Source organism: Dendrobates tinctorius, unplaced genomic scaffold, assembly GCF_039654945.1.
Source record: "Dendrobates tinctorius isolate UK_male_01 unplaced genomic scaffold, ASM3965494v1 ptg000003l, whole genome shotgun sequence".
NCBI lineage: Eukaryota > Metazoa > Chordata > Amphibia > Anura > Dendrobatidae > Dendrobates > Dendrobates tinctorius.
The window spans coordinates 1,699,739-1,725,540 of NW_027361671.1; the positions used below are offsets into that span (position 1 = coordinate 1,699,739).

The following is a 25,802-nucleotide window of genomic DNA, read 5'->3' on the forward strand; positions in this document are numbered from 1 at the left end:
GGGTTGTCTTTAGGGGGCCCATCGCCACGTGTACGGGTAAGTACACGCGCGGGGGCCTCCCTTCTCCGGGTCGGGCCTGCTGGCGGCGTCCAGGGCGGTGCTTCTCCATCGGTCTCGGCGGGTGCCCGTCGCCGTCGGGGCGTGGCGGCTGTGACGCGTTGGAAGGGGCGGCCCCTGATGACACGGCCTGCGGCCGGGCATGCGCGGTGGGACCGGCAACGTAGGCCTCTCCGGAACGCTGCGCTGGGTAAGCGTCGGCGGCAGGGGGGGCACCGGAGTCGACGGATGGGCGTCGCGGGGGGGCCCGCTCCGGAGGAGGGGGGCCGTCCCCTACACACAGTAGTACCGGGCAGGCCGCCCAGATCCGCCTGCTGGCCCCACCGGGGGCAGGTACCATTGGGGGAGGCCGGCCTATATAGGGAGGCTGTGTAGGCACCTAAAGGCTTCTAGTCTATTACGCGTAATGGATTCATCGGAGCATGCAGCATCAGCGGCATCATCAGATCGTCCGCAGCAGGAAAAGCCCCACGCTTCAGCTTCACAGCGGCGGTCTAGTGGCAGTAGCCGCCCTACAGAAACTAAAGCCAACCAAAAGGAGAAGGATAAGTCCGGCAGGTCCTCAAGCCGCAGAGACATATCATCGGCTAAGAAGGACCCCCCCACAGACTACGGTACCTCTTACTACAGACGGGGTAAGTGATCTGCGTGAAAGTTCACTTAGTGATGTATTGTCTCCCTTTATGTTCCCTCCAAACTTGGCAGGGACAAAAGAGTTCCGCTAAGACCAAACACAGGGAGTGTGCCGAATGTGGTGTTCCTCTCCCTCATGGCCATGGGAAGAAACTTTGCAGACCCTGCATCCAGAACCTAATAGCGGAAGAGACCCCAGAACTGTCCACCACCCTGAGGGAGTTGGTTAGACAGGAGATTAAGGGTTCTGTTAAAGCCCGATCACAGGAAAGACGGGTTAGAGAAGTGGGACACGGGCTCCAGTGTTCAGACTCAGGGAGAGACTCAGGGGAGCTGATATCAGATTCATCCCCTTCATCCTCATCATCCTCAGAGGCAAGAGCAGGTCGTCCTTGTTTTCCGCTGGACCAGATTAACCGGCTAGTAAAAGCAGTGAACACCACTATGGGGATCGAGGAGCCCCAGTCAGAAAGTGCCATACAGGATCTTATGTTTAAAGGACTGGATAGGAAATCTCAGAGATCCTTCCCAGTTATCGACAAAATTACCTGATTTCGCGGGAGTGGAAGAAACCCGAAAGAAAGGGTTCCTTGCCACCAGCATTTAAGAGGAGGTACCCGTTTGAGGAGTCAGCATCAGCCGCATGGGATAAAGCCCCAAAGCTTGATGTGGTGGTGGCCAAGGGCTGCAAAAGAACTTCTCTGCCATTCGAGGATTTGGGTAGCCTGAAAGATCCACTAGATAGAAGGTCTGACGTGTTCCTGAAAGGGTCTTGGGGAAACTTCAGTGGGATCTCTTAGGCCAGCTATTGCAGCCACATGTACAGCCTGGTCTATGATGGTGTGGCTAGACCACCTAGAGGAACAGCTTAGGGACAAGGCCCCTAGGGAAGAAATCCTATCCTCTCTCCCTATGATTCAGGGGGCGACAGCGTTCCTTTCAGACGCATCAGCAGACTCTGTAAGGCTAGCTGCCAGATCAGCAGCCTTGTCTAATGCCGCCCGCAGGGCCATATGGCTGAAGTGTTGGCCAGGGGATATGCAGGCCAGGTCGAAACTGTACAACATACCTTGTGAAGTGGGACACCTGTTTGGCTCGGTACTAGACGAGCTCTTGGAGAAGGCAAGCGACAGTAAAAAACGGTTCCCCTACTTAGGAAGATCCTTTTACAGGCGGGACTATAACAGAAGGTGGTTTGACTGAAGATCAAACAGAGAGAACAAGGCACGACATCGGCAGGAGGAAAGGTAGAGGATATATGTTTTCTCATGACCGCAGAAAGCCGCAATGACTGACGGACCAGGTCAGAAGCAGGCTGTTACAATTCTATCCGGCCTGGAATGACATTTCAAATAGCCACTAGATCCATAGCGTCATTAAAATGGGGCTAAAATTTGAGTTCCGAGAAATGCCTATTGATTTTGTTTTGACTCCCATTCGTTCTTCCCCTGCAGAACAACGGGCGTTAGATTCTGAGGTCCAGGAACTTCAGCAGAAGAGTGTCCTGGTGAAAGTTCCAGAGGTACAGAGAGGTAAGGGATTTTACTCCCCCCTCTTCTTGGTCAAAAAGCCTGATGATTCCTTCCATACCACCATAAACCTTAAAGGCTTCAATAAATTTATTTTCATACGCACCTTCAAAACGGAATCAGTTAAATCTGCCATAAAGTTACTGTTTAACGAATGTTTCCTGGTGGTGTTAGACCTTAAAGACGCCTATTATCATGTCCCGATACGCATAGATTACCAGCGGTTCCTAAGAGTAGCAGTTTCATTGGGGGGAACAGTAAGCCACTTCCAATTCAGAGCACTTCCCTTCGGGGTGGCAGTCGCACCACGAGTTTTCACTAAGATAATGGCGGAGGTTATGGCCCATTTACACGAACAGGATATTCTCGTGATCCCTTATTTCGATGACCTGTTGATTGAGGGACACTCAGTCACATTGCACCGCACAATTACAGAAAGTAGTAGCCAGCCTCCAACATTTGGGATGGATTATTAGTTTCAAAAAATTGCGGTTGCAACTCATGGAGACGCAGCAGTTCCTCGGTCTGCTAATTGATTCCAGGTTGCAGGAGTGTTGCTTACCAGAAAAAAAGGTGGACAATATTCAGCGGCAAACACTCAGGACAATACAGAACCCTTCGGTCACTCTAAGGGGGGCAATGTCACTATTAGGCCCACTCACTTCATGTATACCAGCGGTTCTCTGGGCCCAATACCACACCAGGTCCCTGCAGTGGGATGTATTACACAATACTTGCCGGCTAGGAGGTCACTTAGAGAGGAAATTTACACTGTCCCAAGAGGCGATACCATTCCCTAAGGTGGTGGACTCCTAGACCAAACCTGCATAGAGGGGTTCCTTGGATAAATTAGGTCTCCCGAATCATAACCGCAGATGCTAGCCCCAAGGGTTGGGGGGTGCATATGGGGGAGATGTGGATCCAGGGGGTATGGTCACCACAGGAGCAGGACTACTCAGCTAATATAAAGGAATTACTAGCAGTAGAATGGGCCTTAAGTGGTTTCCTTATGTCCCTACAGGGCCGACCCGTCAGGGTTCTCTCAGACAATCAGGTAACCATAGCTTACTTTAATCATCAAGGGGGAACGCGCTCCAGGGCTTTAATGGAGGTGGCAAATCATATCTTTCAGATAGCCGAAGTTCATCTTCTATCCCTTACAGTCCTCCATATAAAAGGAGAAAACAATATTACAGCCGACTTCTTAAGCCGCAACAGACTCAGGGAAGGAGAGTGGGTTTCAAACAGGGCCATCTTCGAACATTGTGCGCATGTGGGGGTCTCCAGAAATGGACCTGTTCGCCCACAGGAAAAACAGGCAGTTACATCAGTTTTGTTCTCTGGACCCCAGAGAAGACCCGCTCACAGTAGACGCTCTCCTAATTCCGTGGAACTTGGGCCTGGCTTACGCCTTCCCCCCCCACTGAATTTAAATCCAATAGTGCTGAAGAAGATTCGGGAAGACAAGGCCCGCATGATCCTGATAGCCCCATTCTGGCCTAGGAGGCCATGGTTTCCTTGGCTGAGGAAGATGTCAGTGACCCAGCCATGGATTCTCCCAGAGCTCCCAGATCACCTCTCCCAGGGTCCAGTATTCCACCCGCATGTATCCAATCTACATTTAGTGGCGTGGAATTTGAGGGGGCACTACTGAGTGGGGAAAGTAGGAAACCTTCCACGACAAACATCTATGTCAAAATTTGGAAAAGATTCTTGTCAGCCTCTGGGACGGAGATTGGTCAGAGAATCTGTATTGGTCAGGTTTTGGAGTTCCTGCAGAAGGGGTTAGAGATGGGTCTGTCCACAATCATGCTCAGAGTCTAGGTCTCGGCCCTAGGGGCATTATACAACTGTAACCTAGCGAGCAGCTACTGGGTATCCAGGTTCATAAAGGCAGCGTCTAGATCTAGGCCCATCATTAAAAAGAAGCTAGTTCCATGGGATCTGAACTTAGTGTTATCAGCTCTAACAGAAGCCCAGTTTAAACCTATTGATTCTGCCCCTATTAGGGTCCTATCCTTCAAAACTGCTCTACTGGTCGCACTGACATCGGCCAGGAGAGTTAGCGATTTGCTGGCTCTCTCTAGACTCTCCCCGTATACTCAATTTAGGGAAGCTAGAGTCACACTAAGAAAGGGCTTAGGGTGTCCAAGAACACTTTAGCCAGGTGGATTAGGGAGGCAATTTCTTTGGCTTATACGGCAGGTGGCGCAGAAGCTCCGGAAGGCATAAGAGCACACTTCACTCGGGCCGTGGCGACATCATGGGCAGAGGGCTCGGAAGTATCCAGTGAGGACATTTGTAAGACAGCTACGTGGTCATCTCTGTCTACGTTCTTTAAACACTATAGATTGGATTTAGGCGACTCCTCCGATCTCACATTTGGGAGAAAGGTGCTTGAGGCAGCTATCCCTCCCTAGGCTCTTTACATCTCTGTAATTTTCTCGTGGTGCTGTCGTGGCGACTGAATAAATGCTTAGCTACTTACCGGTAGCGGTGTTTTTCAGGAGCACACGACAGCACCTTTCGATTCCCTCCCTTTCTCTGTTTTCTCAAGTATGGATCAGCACCCTTTTTTACCCGTAAGTTAGACCTTAGTCACGGGTGTAAAGAGTATTTACTCATTTGCGTGTATATATATATATATATATATATATATATATATATATGTATATGTATATGTATATGTATATATATATATATATATATATATATGTATATGTGTATATATATATATGTATATATATATATATATATATATTGTGTGTATATATATATATTGTATATATTTATATTGTATATATAAGTTGCTACAAACCAGGGAGGTCCTCTCATGCTCTGTAATCCAACTGAAGCGAGGGAGAGGGCCGCCCTTTTTGTGTCTGTAGGTTTCCTGTCCCCGAAGGGCGGATCCCCTCTCTTGTGGTGCTGTCGTGTGCTCCTGAAAAACACCGCTACCAGTAAGCTAAGCATTTCTTGATGCCTAAACCAATATAGACCTGTATGGAGGTAATGAAGACTGCTGGTTCTCAGGCATTCACAACATGCTGGACCTGTGTAATAGCAATTATATATTCATTAGCTAATGTTTATTGAGCTGCGCTCCATATGGGATCTGTCCTCAGTCACCTTTTTATGAAGTATTCTGCTTTGTAACCTCTTACAGATTGCAGCCCGAGAACTGAACATTTATTGCCACCTAGACCACAACTTCATGACGGCGAGCATTCCCACCCACAGATTGTTCGTCCATGTCAGGCGGCTCGTGGCAAAAGGATTTAAAGTAAGTTTATATGTTCTATGTATGTTATCGGGAAGTTTCCATTCTAGTCATTATTACATAAAATGCAGATGAAGCTAATGACCGTTCTGGACATTGGCAGTGAGATTATTTAGGCACCATGGAGCAGTGACAGGCACCATGGAGAAGTCATGTTAGCATGTCATCCTATGGTTCTCCACCAGATGGCAGTAGAAGATTACTATGAATTTCTTCTCATTTCCATCTATTTTATTTCAGGTTGGAGTTGTGAAACAAACAGAGACGGCAGCGCTGAAGGCGGCCGGCGACAACAAGCATTCTTTATTTACGAGGCAGCTCACGGCCTTGTACACAAAGTCAACGCTCATTGGAGAAGATATCCTTTTACTTAAACTTTACTTAGGGTGTTTGATCACTGCCATTGACCTAAATACATTGCCCCAAATGTTAGTGGGAATCTGTCAGCAGGATTTTATTTAGGACCCAAAGAATTTTTAGTGTAACGCTTTCAAAGACAAGTCCAGCAATAACTATATATGACCAGTCCACTCCTCCATTACTGAGAAATTCGCATTTAAATTGATATGTGAATGAGACTGAAGAGCTATTGTAGATATGAAGCCTCTGTCACTCTAGCTCTATTCCCCAACCAGCCCCGCCTCCACCGTCCCCTGCCCTGCATTGCCTCCACCATCTCCGTTGGGCATCGCCTCATCCGTCTCCCGTCGGGCATCACCTCCGTCCCCCGCCTGGCATTGCCTCGTCCGTCCCCTGCCGGGCATCAGCTCCTCCGTCCCCCGCCGGGCATCGCCTCTTCCGTCCCCCGCCGGACATCACCTCCACCGTCCCCCACCGGGCATCGCCTCCACCATCCCCCGCCGGGCATCGCCTCCTCCATCCCCTGCCCAGCAGGAGGAGTTGGTGCTTTGTGGGTAATAGAGCTGGAGTGACAGATCTACAAGAGCTCTTCTGTCTCATTTGCATATAAATTTAAATACTGTTTTCTCAGCAAAGAAGGATTGGACTGACCATGTGAAGGTATTACTGGACATGTCTTTGAAAGAGCTACATGCATTTATGTATCCTCGAGGAGTGGGGAAATTCACCTAACAGATTGCCTTTAAAGGGATTCACCTCTGAGGACATTTTATTGTGTGTATACCATGGTGAGACCGTTTTTCCTTATACAGTGCCTTGCGAAAGTATTCGGCCCCCTGGAACTTTTCAACCTTTTCCCACATATCATGCTTCAGACATAAAGATACCAAATGTAAGTTTTTGGTGAATAATCAACAACAAGTGGGACACAATTGTGAAGTTGAACGAAATTTATTGGTTATTTTACATTTTTGTGGAAATTCAAAACCTGAACAGTGGGGCGTGCAATATTATTCGTCCCCTATGGACAGACTGCCCCACCTCAGCTGTAGATCTCTGCAGTTCATCCAGAGTGATCATGGGCCTCTTGGCTGCATCTCTGATCAGTCTTCTCCTTGTTTGAGATGAAAGTTTAGAGGGACGGCCGGGTCTTGGTAGATTTGCAGTGGTATGATACTCCTTCCATTTCAATATAATCGCTTGCACAGTGCTCCTTGGGATGTTTAAAGTTTTGGAAATCATTTTGTATCCAAATCCGGCTTTAAATTTCTCCTCAACAGTATCACGGACCTGCCTGTTATGTTCCTTGGTCTTCATGATGCTCTCTGTGCATCAAACAGAACCCTGAGACTATCACAGAGCAGGTGCATTTATACGGAGACTTGATTACACACAGGTGGATTATATTTATCATCATTAGTCATTTAGGACAACATTGGATCAGAGATCCACAATGAACTTCTGGAGTGAGTTTGCTGCACTGAAAGTAAAGGGGCCGAATAATATTGCACGCCCCACTTTTCAGTTTTTGAATTTCCACAAAAATTTAAAATAACCAATACATTTCGTTCAACTTCACAATTGTGTCCCACTTGTTGTTGATCCTTCACCAAAAATTTACTTTTGGTATCTTTATGTTTGAAGCAAGATATGTGGGAAAAGGTTGAAAAGTTTCAGGGGGCCGAATACTTTCGCAAGGCATTGTATGTTAAAGGGAACCTTTAAGCAACAAAAAAAAAAAAAAAAAATTACCAGCATACATTGAATTAATCTTTAGGCTAAATACTGTTTCAAACATGTGGCTGGATGTGTGGCTTCAGGAAGAAATTAAAGGTATATTCTTGCTGCAGCCGCTCACTTCAAGTCATCTGGGCGGTCCTGGGACTTGGTTAGCCGCCTCTCACTACATAGCGAGCTCACTGAAATCTCTCACACCTCCTTGACTGACATCCTACTCTGCACAAACATGCTGTCAGTCAGGAGCAGGAGCGCATCTCCCTACAGGCGCACTTACCGGCGCTGAGCCTACATCTTTCCCGGCACATGTCAGCTGTTTTGAACAGCTGACGTGCCCCTAACGGCTGTTAACCTGTTAAATGCCGCTGTCAATCTGACAACAGCATTTATTGTAATCGCGCCATAAGCACGTTTGTAATGCTGCACATTTGCGCCCATGTCATGTGAAAATGGGTCGCCGATGGGTTGGCATGACAATCTGGGGTCTGCAGGAGACCCCTGTGGTTGTTGCCGGATTGCTATGAGCGCCTCCCAGCGGTCAGTGCTCATAGCAAGTGAGCATTTCTGCTACACACAGGCAATCTGATCATCGCCTGTGTGTAGCGGAGGTGATCGGATTATCGCAGCTTCTGGTCTCCCATGGAGACTTTTGAAACGTGCCAAAAGTAAAAAAAAAAAACAAAAAAAAACAAAACTTTTTTTTAAATAATATAAAAGTTCAAATCACCCCCCTTTAGCTCCATTCAAAATAAAACGATAAATAAAATAAAACATACACATATTTGGTATCACCATGCTCAGAATCGCCCGATCTATCAAGCTATAAAAATAAGTAATCTGATTGGTAAACAGCGTAACAAAAAAAAAATCAACATTTATTTGGTTGCTGGAAAATTACATTAAAATGCAATAACGGGCGATCAAAAGAGCATATCCACACCAAAATGGGATCATTAAGAATGTCAGCTCGGCGCACAAAAAATAAGCACTCACTCAACCCGAGATCACAACAAATTGGAGACGCTACGGGTCTCGGAAAATGACCCAATTTTTTTTTTTTTTTTTTATACAAACTTTGAATTTTTTTTCACCATTTAAATAACAAAGAACCTAGACATGTTTGGTGTCTACAAACTCGTAATGACCTGGAGAATCATAATGGCAGGCCAGTTTTAGCACTTGGCGAACATGGTAAAACAAAATTCAAAAAACAAGTGTGGAATTTGACTTTTTTTGCAATTTCACTGCACTTGGAAATTTTTTCATGTTTTCTAGTACACGACATGGTAAAACCAATGGTGTCATTCAAAAATACAACTCGTCCCGCAAAAAACAAGCCCTCACATGGCCATATTGATGGAAAAATATAAAAGTTATGTCCATGGGAAGAAGGGGAGCGAAAAATGGAAACACAAAAACGAAAAAGGGCTGCGGCGTTAAGTAATGTGGTGTTTTTTTTTCCTGAACCCAGTCTTAAATGTGAGCCCATTGATGAATATTGATGATTCTCTAGAGGCTGAGACCACCCTTACTGACACCCCAAGCAGCTACCTCCTATGTATTTCTGAAATGCAGGAAAAGTCGAAAACTAAGAAAGCTGATGAGATTGTATTTGGTCTGATGGTAAGTATTATTATTAATAATAATAATATTATATATTTCATTTTTTACATACATTTTAGAAACTACAATCTGTGACCTCAGGTGATGTTCACAAAATTTAGTTAATTTAAGCCATCTGTATTTGTGACTTGTGCACCATCTGTGCGAGGATCAGTGAGCAAAATGTGACTCATTAAAGGGATATTCCAGTCCCCATAAGCGACCACCTATTGGCTGGATTGGGGAATTTGTGTCCCCATTATTTCCTGGTCAGGACTGTTGTATGGACGTACAATTGCCAAATTCTTTCTGCCAATCATTTTTAAGTCTATGGCACTGAGGCTCGCACAACAGTAAACATGCAGGAGACCAGAATACCCCTTAAGTCATGAGTCTCCTGATAGGTTTAATAATTAATTGACACGTTTTCTTTCTTTTTTTCGGATGTGAGGAGAGGCTTGTGTCTCTCTATGGAGGTATTGGGTGGTTTGGGGCGATATGGGGTCTTTTCCTGTTTCAAGATTTGTGCTGAAAAATATGGAAATTTAAGAATTTTAATATTTAAATATTCCAGGGATAAGCGTAATGAAGCATTCCTTAGACTAGAAACCTCGGCTTCTGCAGAACCTCATTTTGGAGGTTAAAATGGAGATTCCCGTTCTTGAATATACAGGGTGGGCCATTTAATGGATACACCTAAATAAAATGGGAATGGTTGGTGATATCAACTGCCTGTTTGTGGCACATTAGTATATGGGAGAGGGGGAAACTTTTCAAGATGAGTGTTGACCATGGCAGCCATTTTGAAGTCGGCCATTTTGGATCCAACTTTATTTTTTCCAACGGGAATAGGGTCATGTGACACATCAAATTTATTAAGAATTTCACAAGAAAAACAATGGTGTACTTGGTTTTAATGTAGCTTTATTCTTATATGAGTTATTTACAAGTTTATGACCACTTGTAAAATGTGTTCAAAGTGCTGCCCATTGTGTTGGATTGTCAATGCAACTCTCTTCTCCCACTCTTGACAAACTGATAGCATGATGCTGCCACCACCATGTTTCACTGTTTGGATTGTACTGGACAGGTGAAGAGCATTGTCTGGTTTTCTCCACATTACCAAAAAGTTCTATCTTCGTCTCATCAGACCAGAGAATCTTATTTCTCATAGTCTGGGAGTCCTTCATGTGTTTTTTAGCAAACTCTATGCGGGCTTTCATAAGTCAGGCACTGAGGAGAGGCTTCCATTGAGCCACTCTGCTATAAAGTCCCGACTGGTGGAGGGCTGCAGAGATAGTTAAAGGGGTTGTCCGGGCTTTTCACATAATCTCAGTGCATATCTGGGCTGCAGAATGCTGACAATAAGTAATTTACCTTCTGTGGCCAGTTTGCAGGGTTTGCTAGATGTGATCTCTTGCTTGTAATAAAAACGTCCTGGGGGTGTGTGTTCTGGCATTGAAATGAGAGCTGGTCGTTTACTCCTACTCTACTAAAAACATGCCCTCTATAGCAACAACCCCACCCTCCATAGCAACAAGCCTATCCCTCCTCACACAGTAACAAATCCTCCCCCTCTAGCAGCCTCAGTGCAGAGAGCAGCTACTCCTCCCCCAGACACACGCTGAACAGTGATCTATGGAAAGTGAAACTAGTGAGGAGGAAACAACCAGTTCTCATTTCAATGCCAGAACACCCCCCCAGGACGTTTTTATTACTAGCAAGAGATCATATCTAGCAAACCCTGCAAACTATTATTAGTATATATTATTATTTGAAAGGGTATAAAAAAATCCCTGTGTAACATATATGGCAGAGTACATCAGATACATTAACTATTTTGTTAAGGGCATAACAAAACCAAAGTATAAAAAGTTTAAAAATTGCTAATTCCGAAAAAATTTCAGCAAATTTCAGATATATGCAAACTTAATGGACCTAGATTTACTTCTAATATAAAGTACAATAATTTCAAAAAGAAAAATGTGCCAGGACCAGCAGTTCATAAAAATACATATAGAAATTTGATTAGAAACGAAAATACACAAAACATAATAAAAACTTCACACCCCTAATGAAGCAACTGTGAAACGCGCGTTGGGTGCCTGGTGGAAGAGTACCTCCATTATGTCCATACCATAATGCTGTAGATAAGCCCCCCCGATGAAACCTGAAAGATAAGAAAAACAAGTTAGCTTATACTCACCGGGGGGCACGGTCGGGTGCAGTGGGTGTTGCGGTCCGGCGCCTCCCATCTTCTAGCGATGGCGTCCTCCTTCTTACTTCTGCCGTGACTTCTACGCAGGCGTACTTTATCTGCCCTGTTGAGGGCAGAATAAAGTACTGCAGTGCGCAGGTGGCGGGAAAAGGTCAGAGAGGTCCGGCGCCTGCGCACTGCAGTACTTTACTCTGCCCTCAACAGGGCAGATAAAGTATGCCTGCATAGGAGCCGCGGCAGAAGTAAGAAGGACGCCATCGCTAGAAGATGGGAGGCACCGGACTGCGACACCCATCAAACCGGACCGAACTCCGGGGTGAGTATAATCTAACTTGTTTTTCTTATCTTTCAGATTTCATCGGGGGCTTATCTACAGCATTACAGAATGCTGTAGATAAGCCCCTGATGGCGGTGGCCGCAGCTAATAGGGCAAAAAATAGGTGACAGATTCCCTTTAATGGAAATTCTGAAGAGAAGTCATAATCCAGAGGAATGGAGGCACTTTATCGATTCGTCCAAAGCAAGCCTAAAAGCACTCTTGCTACATAATGGCGCAGTGCGCCACTACTACTCCCAACAGTGGGGTACATGGATTTGTGCACCCACTGTGCCACAGGGCCGGGCCTGCCTAAGAAGGGGCGTAGCTAAGCAGCGGCTACCAGGTGTTCACTGGAGTTCCTGATGGTGGAGACAAATTGGGCTGCAGATAGCCACCAGGTACTGCTCCTAGGCAAATCCCAGTACTGCAGTTTGACACTGATTAGGGCTATGTTCAGAAACACCAGTCTAGGATACTGAATAAGAAACTGGCCGCACACGGACCGGGGGACAATTTTCAGGCCTTGGCCACATTGGAACTAGGGGACTTCGGATTTAAGACTGGCCACTCCAGGACCATGGTACGATGTCCAGGTTCTGGCCGCATCGGGACCAGGGGACTTCGGGAACAGGATTGGCTGCATCTGGACCATGGGACTTCGAATTCAGGACTGGCCACTCCAGGAGCAGGGGACAATGTTCAGGCACTGGCTGCACTGGGAGCAGGGGACAAAGTTCAGGACACTGGCTGCACCGAGACCAAGGATTCGGGTTCAGGACACTGGCTGCAGCGAGACCAAGGATTCGGGTTCAGGACACTGGCCACAACAGGACCAGAGGACCTCACAACTGCACTGGTAGAATACCAACTACCTAATGACTTAATTTGTTGTTTCGCAACTCACTTAGGGAGTTGGAGTCTTTTATACAGGATGACTCCTAGCAATTGGCTGGGAGCCATCTTGCAGGTGCACTAATTATGGTAAATGCCTCTCACCAACAAGCTGAGGGAATTTACCATATGCTCACGCTGCCTTTTTAAGAGTGTGCACACCAAGAAGAGTAAGGAGCACACCAGGGAACCACGCTGCGGGGCCGGGGCGGCGTGGAAGCCAGCGTCCCATCATATAGGGAGAGGGGGATGCCATGAAGTGGCGCCGACCATTGCACTATAGCTACATTCAATTCCAGTTGGTTATGCAGACCACATGAAAGAAACTCATGACAGCATGAAACAGCTGTTGAGGTGCCTGAGCTATAACCAACATTTGTGACCCATCTGTGGTGACTTAGATGGTTGCCCTCTTACTTGGTCTCCAGGCTGGATAAACAAGGCACTGCTGCTTTATGTCAGTAGGATAGCCATACAAGAGAATATCACTACAATAAGAGACTGGCCTCTCTGACATTTACTGCTTCCAGTTTTTGTTGACCCACATAAGATTTTGCTACCACCAATGCATATGAGGTTGGGCCTAATGAAGACCTATGTAAAGGCAATGAACAAAAATACAAAAGCATTCAAGTATCTCATTGCTAAAATTCTGTGGTTGTGTTACGATTCTGCAGCACAAGACTAGGGTAAGAGGGGGAAAACTGACCCTGCACTACGATGAGGCTGATACCCTACGATGGAGTGGGCAACCCATTCCTTGTGAATAGACCCACCGACGACCCTAGGTTATTCTCCAGCGAAGACCTATAGATAGGGGGAAGGACTCTAAGGACTCGGTAAAAAAACGGGTCACCTCCTAATAGAAAACAAAGAGAAGGCTGCAGAAACAAACTGAAAACAGAAACTAAGACTAGCAGAACCAGAGATCCCAGCACTGCACTAATTAAACACACAGAAGGCAAAGCGCCAAGCCAGAATGCAAGCAGATTAACACTGTTGTCCAGCAAGGAATGGGAAACAGGTGCAGGTTAATAAAGGGTGATACAATCAACTGACCCAAGACAAACCCAGCACCAGGGGAAAAAGACCAGCAGCCAGAACACTACAAGAAAATGGCGGATAGTCACAGACTGAACATTTTCTAACAGGTTGAGTGAAGCAAAGATAAAGGAAGGAGTCTTTGTTGGACCTCAAATTTGTAAGCTTCTTCAAGATGAGGAGTTGCTCTGTTTGTTGCAGGGCAAGGAAAATGCTGCATGTTAGCATTTGCATTAGTGGTAACTAATTGGTAAACTCGAGCAGATAACTATGAACAGTTGGTGGAAAATCTAATTTAAACAACTGGGGAGCTTGTCTATAACACGTCCTTAGAGATTAATTTATTGCATTTACATCTAGAGATTTTTCCACCAAACTGCGGAGCAGTGAGCGACAAGCACGGTGAGAGATTTCACCAAGGTATTGCGGCTATGGAGACAAGATATCAAGGAAAATCAAATCCATCAATGCTTGCAGGTTACTGTTGCACAATTGTAAGAGTTGATCCGGTATAAGGAGTACAAGAGACAAGCAAAAAAGTTGTCACTGACTGAGGACCAAATTTTGGATTGCAATTTCTCTGTTTATAATTCACTATAGTATTTAGACATCTATTGGCAACAATTCAAATAACCAGGTTTTCTAAATAAATATCAGAAAATTGACATATATTTCAAAGTGCTCAAACTTTTATGCATTAATTTTGATGTTATAAAAACAAGAGCCAACTGAAAGTTTTCATTGTCAGATTTGAATTTAGGAGGTCAAAATCATTAAGAAATGGTTCATTTCATAACTGAGCCTGACAACTTTAGAAAACAGTTATTGGATGCTGCCATGTGGGCGCACAGCAGGGCTCAGAAATAAAGGTGTGCTATTTTACTTGTGAAGTTCATAGTAAGCTGTAAAAGTGTGGATGTAATTTAGCTTTTGCAGAGCCCCAAAGATGCCGAAATATCTGAAAACCTATTAATTGTAACCCCATTGTTTAAGCTATGCCACCCAAGGAATTCATATAGGGGCGAGCATTCTGAAACTACAGGTGCTTCCCAGAAATTTATAACATTGAGCCATGGGAATTAAAAAGTTTCTTATTAAAATGTTGATTGAGCCCCAAATCTTTTACAAGGAAAATAAGAGAATATGTGTTATGATTGCCTAAGCACATTCATACGGGTAACAAACAAACCAGGAAGACAAATACCTGAATCAGACAGATCCCTGTTCAGACTAGGAAAAAACCCTTCTCTGACCCTGGTCTCTCCCTGCCTGACCGTGGAGGTTGACACCCTATGATAACATAATGGCCCCCCTCCACTTGCCCAGCGGCTTTCCCTAAATGCCCTTAGCAGCTCATAGGATTGCTAGAGTAGCAGTTCCCTAAGGAATATGGGAATTGCACACAAAACTACTGCAACTAACACAAACTACAGCAAAGTGAATGAATCCAGCAAAGTCTATAACCATCAGGAAACACCAGTAGGGGAAGGTGCTTAAAGCTGCACCCGAAAGGTCATACAGAGTAAATGAAAAACACCTGTTACTTAAAACCGACAGAAACAAAGATAAGAGCTAAAATACGCAAATAAAAATTGTGTATGTTGTGGCTCGTGGAAAGAGATGCTGACCACAGAATCAAGGGTTCAAATCCAGAAGCATAACAATATACCTATTGTTGCATAATTTCTCCCAAAAATGTCAATACCCAATATGTGGTTGAAGCCGGGGTCACACTTGCGTGTGTAAAGCGAGAAACTCGCGCATCAATATCCGGCACTCGGGACCGAAGCGCGCGGCTGCATGTATTTCTATGCAGCCGCACACTCCGGACCCGAGTGCCGGGTATTGATGTAAGAGACTCACACAAGTTTCTCGCATTACACACGCAAGTGTGACCCCGGCCTGAAAACTGCTATTTGGGCTCAATAGAGGTGGAGCGCTATTTAGATTTTAGAGTGCAAGTTTGGCTGGAACAGCTTGCAAACACCAAGCCCCCTACAATAGACTCCATTTTGAAGTATAGTGAGCAATTTGAACCTACAGTTGCCTTACAGATTTTTGCTAATATTGAGCCTTGAAAATTAAACATTGTTTTGTTTTCTGCCAACATATTATATTAGCTTCATTTTTTTTAGTTTTCACAAGAGAACCAGGAGACAAATAACTTTTAATAATTTTGTATTGCAATATTTTCTGAGTATGCCAAAACCCCATGTTTGGTCAGAAACTACTGCTTGGACACACAGTAGGGATCCAAAGGGAAGGCGCGCTAGTTGACTTTTGCAGTGCTAATATGACTGAAATAAATTGTGGATTTTTTTTTTTTTCAAATGTTAAAGTTTTTTATTTTTTTTTTTAATAGAAAATCTATTAATCACGCAACAGTAAATGTAAAAGGAAAATTACAAAATGGCCAAAAAGTAACATGGAAGTGCCTCAACATTAGTATTGAGTAAACAAATGTAGAGACATTACAACTCTGCGTGCTCTATACATCCTTTCTCTAGTCACCTTCCACGACAGCAGTATCGGAGGATGTCTCCCCGCCCTAATAGGGGACAGGAAATGCACAAGAGGTTAAATAACCCTCCCCTTCCTATTACCTCCAGTGTTTTTCCTGTCCCCTATGGGGGCATGAGAGGTCCGATAGTGCTGTCGTGGCCGGCGACCGGAGCGCTGCATCTTTTTTTTTTTTTTTAAATCTTTATTTTTATTTAGCGCTAACATATTCCGCAGCGCTTTACAGTTTGCACACATTATCATCACTGTCCCCGATGGGGCTCACATTCTAAATTCCCTATCAGTATGTCTTTGGAATGTGGGAGGAAACCCACGCAAACACGGGGAGAACATACAAACTCCTTGCAGATGTTGTCCTTGGTGGGATTCGAACCCAGGACCCCAGCGCTGCAAGGCTGCAGCGCTAACCACTGAGCCACCATGCTGCCCCTCTTACCTTAAGCCGGGCGGCTGACGGTCGGGGACTCCGCTCCCTCCTCCATGGTTCTGGCCGCTCCCGTCTCCGCTGCGGTGCGACTCGGAACCCCTTACCCGCCTTTCATGCGCCCCCTCCGGTGTAAAGCAAGGCAGCAACGTGCAGCCGGGGTCCTCATTGAGCTCCCCGGCGTCCTCCTCCCCATGACGGCGGCGCACCGAAAGTGATGCGGCGCCGTACTTCCAGGTTTCGGGGGGAACGCTCAGGCGGCCAGCACGGCAGCCACCGAGGAGAGCGGGCGGCGTCTCAGGGGCCCGCCGTCTGTCCATCTGCCACCCGCGGCCTGTCCACCTGTGTAATAGGCTGATGGTGGAGAGAGGGGCGGCATTGAGAGTCGGTCGCTGGAAGTTTGAGGCGGAGCGGCGTCCCAGGATGACGGACAGCGGGGAAGTAGCCGTAAGGAGGGGTAATCACGATTACCCCCACCTGTGGACCAGGGGAGGAGGAGCACTGAAGACGCTGTGGAGCCTCGGCTATTTAGACCCTGGTCATAGGGCGTCCAGGTAAGGCCATTTCTGCACTAGTGACTGTGACAGACTGACCATGGACGGTGAGAAGCCCTCTCGTTCTGCTTCTGCGGAGCCCAGCGTGCACCCTCCTACTGTAAGTAGCAGAATAGGTCCCCCTTTATTCTGTCCAAGTGGTTGAGGTGACTTAGTATGCCTTCTCTCTGTTCTAGGGAGACAAGGCCCCTGACCCCATAAAGAAGCCAAGCCGCAAGTGCGTGTGTGGTACTAAACTCTCCTCGACATACAGGAAAAAACTATGTCAGCCCTGCACGGATGACGTAATCCGCGCAGAACAACCCTCCCTTCTGGACAGTATAAAAACCCTCATCAAGCAAGAGATGCAATCTGAGTCGGACTCAGATTCGGGCGAAATTGATGCCTCTGACTCAGAGGATGCATGGGAAAACGAGAGTTCCACTTCCGCCTCCAGGCCCGATAGCAAAAAATATTACTTTCATCGGAAGACATGGGGGACTTAGTTAGCATGGTAAGGGGCACCATGGGATTAGAAGAGACGGAGGTGGAATACTCGGTTCAGGATGAAATGTTTGGGGGTTGAGACCCAAAGACCAAAACGGGTTCCCCATCCATGAAAACATTCGGGATTTGGTTATGCAGGAATGGGCCTTTCCCGAAAAAAGGCTCACTACCCCATCAGACCTGAGAAACAGGTTTCTTTTGGAGGGGGATTGCTCCCTATGGGAAATCCCTAAAGTAGACGTGCAGGTATCCAGAGTGACGAAAAGGACGGCTCTTCCCTTCGAAGACTCGTCTCAACTCAAGGATCCCATGGATCGTAAAACAGAGAGCCTGCTTAGGAAATCCTGGGATGCCTCCACAACCCTGCTCAAGGCTAATATAGCCTCTACGTGTGTAGCGAGGTCCTTATTTCTCTGGCTGCGTACACTGGAGGACCGCCTCTCTCAAGGAACCTCCAGAGAAGAGATCCTCGATTCTCTGCCTCTATTACAAAAAGCAACAGTGTTCCTAGCCGATGCCTCTGCGGAATCCATTCGAGCAGCAGCAAAATCAGCAGTCCTCTCCAACTCAGCCAGAAGGACGCTGTGGCTGAAATTGTGGGGGGAGACATCATGTCAAAGTCTAAACTCTGTGCGATTCCCTTCCAGGGGAAGTACGTGTTTGGCCCAGCCCTGGATGATATCCTGGAGAAGGCCACGGATAAAAAGAAGTCACTACCGGAACAACGGAAACCTAGAAGATGGTTTTTTCAGTCCCCCCCGTGACCAACCCTCCCAGAGAGAGTTCAAAGGGAAGGGTAAAACGGGCAGGTGGAGCTATCCGAAGGGAGGTAAAGGCAGAAATATTCTGGCCTCCCAGCAACAAAATCCCACAGATAAGCAATGACTATTCCGGTCGGGGGTCGACTCAAATTTCATAGATCAATGGCAGTCCATAACCTCAATCCAGTGGGTTCTTCGCACCATTCGCGACGGACTAAGGCTGGAATTCGAGAGTCCTCCCCCTCAATGCCTGAGAATAACCTCCCTGCAAGCACACCTCCAAAAATCTTTGCTGTCAGACATAAAATCACTCCTGCAAGCAAGAGCAATCTCTCTGGTTCCACAACGAGAAAAAGGCAAAGGCCACTACTCTCGCCTCTTCGTAGTGGTAAAACCCTCAGGGAAACACGGGGTCATTATAAACTTGAAACCTTTAAACCAAGTGGTAAAATACAGACGGTTCAAGATGGAGTCGGTCAAGACTGCAGTCCCCCTTATAGGACAGAATTGGGTGATGGCTACAATAGATCTAAGGGAAGCCTATTATCACGTCCCGATCCATCCAGACCACAGAAGCTTCCTCAGGTTTGCGGTATCTCAGGGGTCCCAGGTCAAACACTACCAATTCAATGTCCTGCCGTTTGGGGTATCGTCAGCCCGTCGGGTATTTACCAAAGTGATGGCAGAGGCAATAATCTTCATTCGCCAACAGGGGATCTGCATTGTCCCATATCTGGACGACCTTCTAGTAGTAGCTCCGTCCAGGTCTCACCTGAACCAGGACGTAGACAAATCTCTAGAGATTCTGAAATCCTTGGGTTGGATCCCCAACCTAGAGAAGTCAAACCTTCATCCCTCAAAATGGAAAAAATTCCTAGGGATTCTTCTGGACTCAGGAGAGCGAACATCCTTTTTACCCAGGGAACGGCAACTCGACCTGGCTCAGAGGATCTCCAAGTTCAGGGACCAAGGAGCACCGACCCTGAGAGACTCAATGTCCATGCTGGGATCACTGACGGCATGTATCCAAGCTGTCTCCTGGGCCCAAACCCATACTCGTACCCTGCAGTCCTACGTTCTTCGGTGTTCAAGGAAGCACCAGAATATATTGACCAGGAGAACTCCTCTTCCCGGTCATGTGAAAGCCTCTCTTCTATGGTGGCTGAACCACCAGAACCTTCAGCGGGGGGTCAGCTGGGATCAGCTTCCCCTAAAGATCATCACCACGGATGCCAGTCAGAGAGGCTGGGGCGCGACAGAGGGAAAATCGCACTTCCAGGGGTTATGGGGCCCAGACGTCAGTTCCAGCTCCTCAAATACAAGAGAACTAATAGCGGTAGAGGAGGCACTAAAGGCAGCAGCGACCCTCGTCCAAAACCATCACGTACGCGTCTACTCAGACAACATGACTACGGTGTCCTACGTCCGCCACCAGGGAGGCACAAAATTCTTCAACCTAAAGCGGGTGGCTGCAAGGATCTTCTCCTGGGCTGAGAAACATCTGCTGTCCATATCAGCAGTGTATCTAAGGGCAGTGAACAATGTGGAAGCAGACTTTCTCAGCAGGAGGGACGTTCATCCCGGGGAATGGAGCCTGGACCAGTCGGTATTTTCATTGCTGGTCTCAAGATGGGGATATCCCAAGGTGGACCTGTTCCCCAGAGGTCAGAATGCGAAGGTGGAAACATATTTCTCCCTCAGCCCGACCGACGGAGCGTGGGAAGTAGACGCCTTCTCCCACCCGTGGCACTTCGATCTAGCCTACGCCTTTCCGCCAATCCCCATGATAGCAAAAACACTACAGAAAGTACGGGCAGAACGAGTTACTACAATCCTGATATCGCCCTTGTGGCCAGGAAGGAGCTGGTACGGAGCCCTGCAGAACATGACTCAGGATGGTCCAATACTTCTGCCCCAGAGGGACAATCTCCTTCGCCAGGGCCCTCTACTGCACCCAGACCCGCGCAAGCTGAACCTGGCGGCCTGGCTACTGAAGCCAGAATTCTAAAAGCTAAGGGCTTATCCGACAAGGTAATCCAAACCCTACAAAAAAGTAGGAAACCAGTGACTAACGCCATTTACGGGAAAGTTTGGAAGAAGTTCTCGTCCTGGTGTTACCCAAATCCTCCAGATCCCTTCCGTCCTAAGATTGCACAGATCTTAGAGTTCCTGCATGCCCCGGTCACTATGTCCCGGAACACAGCGAAATACTTCCGGGAGATAGTGTACCGGCACATGCGCAGTAATGATTTTTGGCTTTGCCTGCAGTTGGGCAAAGCATACTGCGCATGCGCGAAGCAAGATAGCTTTGCGCACGCGCGAACGATGGAGAAGAATACCGGAGAAGAGCGCGGACGGGGCCACGGATGGGGTGGAGAAGAAAGAAGAAACCCTGCCCATCGGACCGGACAGAAGTCATTTAAATAGTCCGCCCCAGACTCCGTAGCCAGATTCCCCCCTGGGACTTGAACCTGGTTCTCAAAAGCTTGACGGTCGAACCGTTTGAACCTCTGGCTTCCACGACTTTGAGAAACTCAACACTAAAAACAGTGTTCCTGGTAGCAATCACTACCGCAAGGCGCATAGGAGAACTACAGGCCCTTTGGATACAGGAGCCATATTTAACCATCATGGAAGATAGCATCATCCTAAGATTAGATCCTGCCTTTATGCCTAAGGTAGTCTCGAACTTTCATAGGTGCCAGGACATCGTATTACCTTCCTTCTGTCCAAATCCCTCCAACGAGAAAGAAGAAGGGTTCCATACCCTCGATGTCCGCAGAGTAGTCCTCTTCTACCTACAGCAGACGGAAAGTTGTAGAATTGACCAGAACCTATTCATTCAAATTTCAGGCCGAAATAGAGGCAAAAAATACAATCGCCAATTGGATCAAGCAAGCGATCAGCCTCGCCTACTCGTCACAGAACATTTCCCCTCCTACATCATTAAAAGCCCACTCTACTCGTTCCGTAGCAACATTATGGGCAGGAAGAGGGGATGCATCTACAGAGCAGATATGCAGAGACGCCACCTGGTCGTCTGTCCACACATTCACTATACACTGTAGACTAAATTTCAACAGGGATTTAACGTTTGGCAGACGTGTTCTGCAGGCTGTTGTCCCTCCCTAAGAAATTAGTTGTTGGTATTTCTCCGATACTGCTATCGTGGAAGGTGACTAGAGAAACTAGAATTAGTCTACCGGTAATTCGGTTTTTAGGAACCTTCCACGACAGCACTAATTTCCCTCCCTACCTGATGCTCTACCGGATGATTCCTGCACCTTGGTAGTAACTATACATGCTAGTGTGTACAGAAAAAACACTGGAGGCAATAGGAAGGGAAGGGTTATTTTAACCTCTTGTGCATTTCCTGTCCCCTATTAGGGCGGGGAGACATCCTCCGATACTTCTGTCGTGGAAGGTTCCTAGAAACCGAATTACCGGTAAGACTAATTCTATTTTTTATCTTATAAGAAAGTACTGATGTATGAGGATCAATAGAGAAAATAGAAAAGTGGAAGAAGGAAGGTTTAGTAGTTGACCATGGGGATCAAGCACAGCTCCGGGAAGCATGGACTTTTTCTTTTACTTTTTTACTTAGACCCACTTTAGCAGCATATTAGACCTGTAAGTTTTAAAAAGACAGAAGGTTTGATAGACCCTGGTTAGGCCACTGTAGCTGGCAGATCCATAGGCGATTGGTTTGCCTCAGTTTGCCAGAGAGGTTGGTAGGTATGAAGGGGCGATGGAATAAATCAGAGAGCCCTTTCCGCCTCATAACAGCCTTAACATGTGTTGCGCAGTCGTTAATCATTGTAACATGTAAAGGAATCATTGGCTGCAATCGGAGCATGTAAATGTACACTACTTTATAAGAACACCTTTCCCTCTACGCTGTACCTGTATGCTGCTTTGTAGGAACTCCTTGCCCTCTACGCTCTACCTCTTCACTGGTTTGTATGAACTCTTTGCCCTCTACACTGTACCTGTACGCTGCTTTGTAAGAACTCCTTGCCCTCTACGCTGTACATGTTCGCTGTTTTTTGGGAACTCCTTGCCCTCTACACTGTACATCTACGCCCGCTTTGTAGAAACTCCTTGTCCTCTACTCTATAATTATACGCTACTTTGTGGGAACTCCTTGCCCTCTGTGCTGTGCATGTACGTTGCTTCGTTGGAACCTCTTGCCCTCTATGATGTACATATACGCTACTTTGTGGGAACTCCTTGCCCTCTGCGCAATACAGTGGGGAAAAAAGTATTTAGTCAGCTACCAATTGTGCAAGTTCACCCACTTAAAAAGATTAGAGAAGCCTGTAATTGTCATCATAGGTAGACCGCAACTATGAGAGTCAAAATGAGAAAACAAATCCAAAAAATCACCTTGTCTGATTTGGCAAGATTTATTTTTCAAATTATGGTGGAAAATAAGTATTTGGTCACCTAAAAACATGCAAAATTTCTGACTTTCACAGTCCTGTAACTTCTTCTTTAAGAGGCTCCTTTGTCCTCCACTTATTACCTGTAGTAATGGCACCTGTTTGAACATGTTATCAGTATGTCCACAACCTCAAACAGTCACACTCCAAACTCCTCTATGGTGAAGACAAAAGAGCTGTCGAAGGACACCAGAAACAAAATTGTAGCCCTGCACCAGGCTGGGAAGACTGAATCTGCAATAGGCAAGCAGCTTGGTGTGATGAAATCAACTGTGGGAGCAATAATAAGAAAATGGAAAACATACAAGACCACTGATAATCTCCCTCTATCTGAGGCTCCACACAAGATCTCACCCCATGGGGTCAAAATTATCACAAGAACGGTGAGCAAAAATCCCAGAACCACACAGGGGGACCTAGTGAATGACCTGCATAGAGCTGGGACCACCGTAACAAAGGCTTCCATCAGTAACACACTAGGCCGCCAGGGACTCAGATCCTGCAGTGCCAGACGTGTCCCCCTGCTTAATCCAGTACATGTCTGGGCCCGTCTGAAGTTTGCTAGAGAGCATTTGTATTATCCAGAAGAGTATTGGGAGAATGTCATATGGTCTGATGAAACCAAAGTAGAACTGTTTGGCAGAAACAAAACTCGTTGTGTTTGGAGGAGACAGAATGCTGAGTTACATCCAAAGAACACCATACCTACTGTGAAGCATGGGGTGGCAATATCATGTTTTGGGGCTGTTTTTCTGAAAAAGGACCAGGACGACTGATCCGTGTACATGAAAGAATGAAAGGGGCCATGTATCGTGAGATTTTGAGTGGAAATCTCCTTCCATCAGCAAGGGCATTGAAGATGAAATGTGGGTAGGTCTTTCAGCATGATAATGATCCCAAGCACTCCGCTAGGGCAACAAAGGAGTGGTTTCGTAAGAAGCATGTGAAGGTTCTGGAGTTGCCTAGCCAGTCTTCAGATCTCAACCCCATAGAAAATCTTTAGAGGGATTTGAAAATCCGTATTGCCCAGCGACAGGCCTAAAACATCACTGCACTAGAGGAGATCTGCATGGAGGAATGGGCAAGCATACCACAAACAGTGTGTGCCAACCTTGTGAAGACTTACAGAAAATGTTTGACCTCTGTCATGGCCAACAAAGGATATATAAGAAAATATTGAGATGACCTTTTGTTAATGACCAAATACTTATTTTCCACCATAATTTGAAAAATAAATCTTGCCAAATCAGACAAGGTGATTTCTGGATTTGTTTTCACATTTTGACTCTCATAGTTGATATCAATTACAGGCCTCTCTCTCATCTTTTTAAGTGGCAGAACTTGCACAATTGGTGGCTGACTAAATACTTTTTTCCACACTGTACATGTGCGCTACTTTGTAGGAACTCCTTGCTCTCTACGCTATACATGTGTTCTACTTTGTGGGAACTCCTTGCTCTCTACGCTATACATGTGTTCTACTTTGTGGGAACTCCTTGCCCTCTGTGCTGTGCATGTGTTCTACTTTGTGGGAACTCCTTGCCCTCCCCGCTGTGCATGTACGCTTCTTTGTAGGAACTCCTTGCCCTCTACGCTATACATGTGCACTACTTTGTGAGAACTCCTTGCCCTCTACGCTTTACATGTGTGCTACTTTTGTAGGAAATCTGTTATGAATGGGTCACCGAGGAGGAAAAAAAAACAAGCTAAGTCTCAGAAAACCAGAGAAGTTGGTAACTATGCAGATTGCAGATCTCTGATCTTAACCACACAACTAGCAGCAGTCGTGGCGCGTTCCTACGATGGTCCTAGACGCCTCATCACAACCGGAGAGCTACATAAGCCTAAAGCAGGAAAAGAGGACCCCAAAGGAAAGACAGCCCCCCACATGTATTGACGGTGAAACAAGATGAAAATACAAACAAAGGCAGGAAAATAGGCTGAGCAAACGATGGGGCCCGACTAACTAGAAAGGACAGGAAAGGAAAGATACTGTCTGCAATCTGCCAAAAAAAAACCTACCAAAATAATGTCCAACACTTCTGATAGCAAAATTAACCCTGAAGTCACTAGACTTCTCCCACTATATCAGTACTCTGAAATATTCTGAGACAGAGCAAAAAGAGGCCAATCTAATAAGAGACAAAAAAGGCAGATTGGCAAATACAGATAAATAGGAGCATAGCCCCAGAAGGGGCAGGCCGATCACACAAGAAACTGAATTGACCAACAAACGCAAGTGTGAACATTAGCAAAAAGCAAACTTAACTTGAGAAGACTTGAAGAGAGCTGAAGTCCAAGACCTGAGAAGCAGACTGAATCACCAGCACCAGGATAGGGAGTCGGCTGTCTTATATCCAGTTTGATACTCCAGAGATCCAATCGTTATCCTCCTCATCAGGTGGCAGATCACTACCACTTAAACCAACCTCACTACCTCCTGTCACCACCAGAGGGAGAACGGAAGGAGAACTCTAAACTGGTGGAGCATAAAATGAGTTCATAACAGAAATCCTTGCCCTCTACGTTATACTTGTGCGCTACTTTGTGGGAACTCATTTCCCTCTACTCTGTACCTGTTCGCTACTTTGTTGGAACATCTTGCTCTCTACGCTCTAGATGTGTGCTACTTTGTGGGAACTCCTTGACCTCTACGCTGTACATGTACGCGGCTTAGTGGGAACTCTTTGCCCTCTTTACTGTACTTGTACGCTACTTTCTGGGAACTCCTTGCCCTCTATGCTGTGCCGGTACACTACTTTCTGGGAACTCCTTGCTCCCTATGCTGTACATGTACACTACTTTGTGGGAACTCCTTGCCCTCTATGCTGTACATGTACTCTACTTTGTGGGAACTCCTTGTCCTCTACTCTGCACTTGTATGCTGCTTTGTGGGAATTCCTTGTTGCTATGCTGTATGCAAAGCTAATAACAGGAAAGGGACAACC

General features: G+C 46.3%; 1 protein-coding gene across 2 annotated transcripts in view; it reads left to right on the top strand.

The window, feature by feature from the left end:
• The window catches only part of MSH3 (mutS homolog 3), a 293,593-nt gene that overhangs the window by 18,482 nt on the left and 249,309 nt on the right, over nt 1-25,802 (top strand). For both annotated transcript variants that reach the window (XM_073581229.1, XM_073581149.1), the window contains exons 5-7: nt 5,386-5,502; nt 5,740-5,857; nt 9,074-9,219. In XM_073581229.1, the coding sequence (XP_073437330.1) occupies nt 5,386-5,502; nt 5,740-5,857; nt 9,074-9,219 (381 nt within the window). The remainder of the gene's footprint in view (nt 1-5,385; nt 5,503-5,739; nt 5,858-9,073; nt 9,220-25,802) is intronic.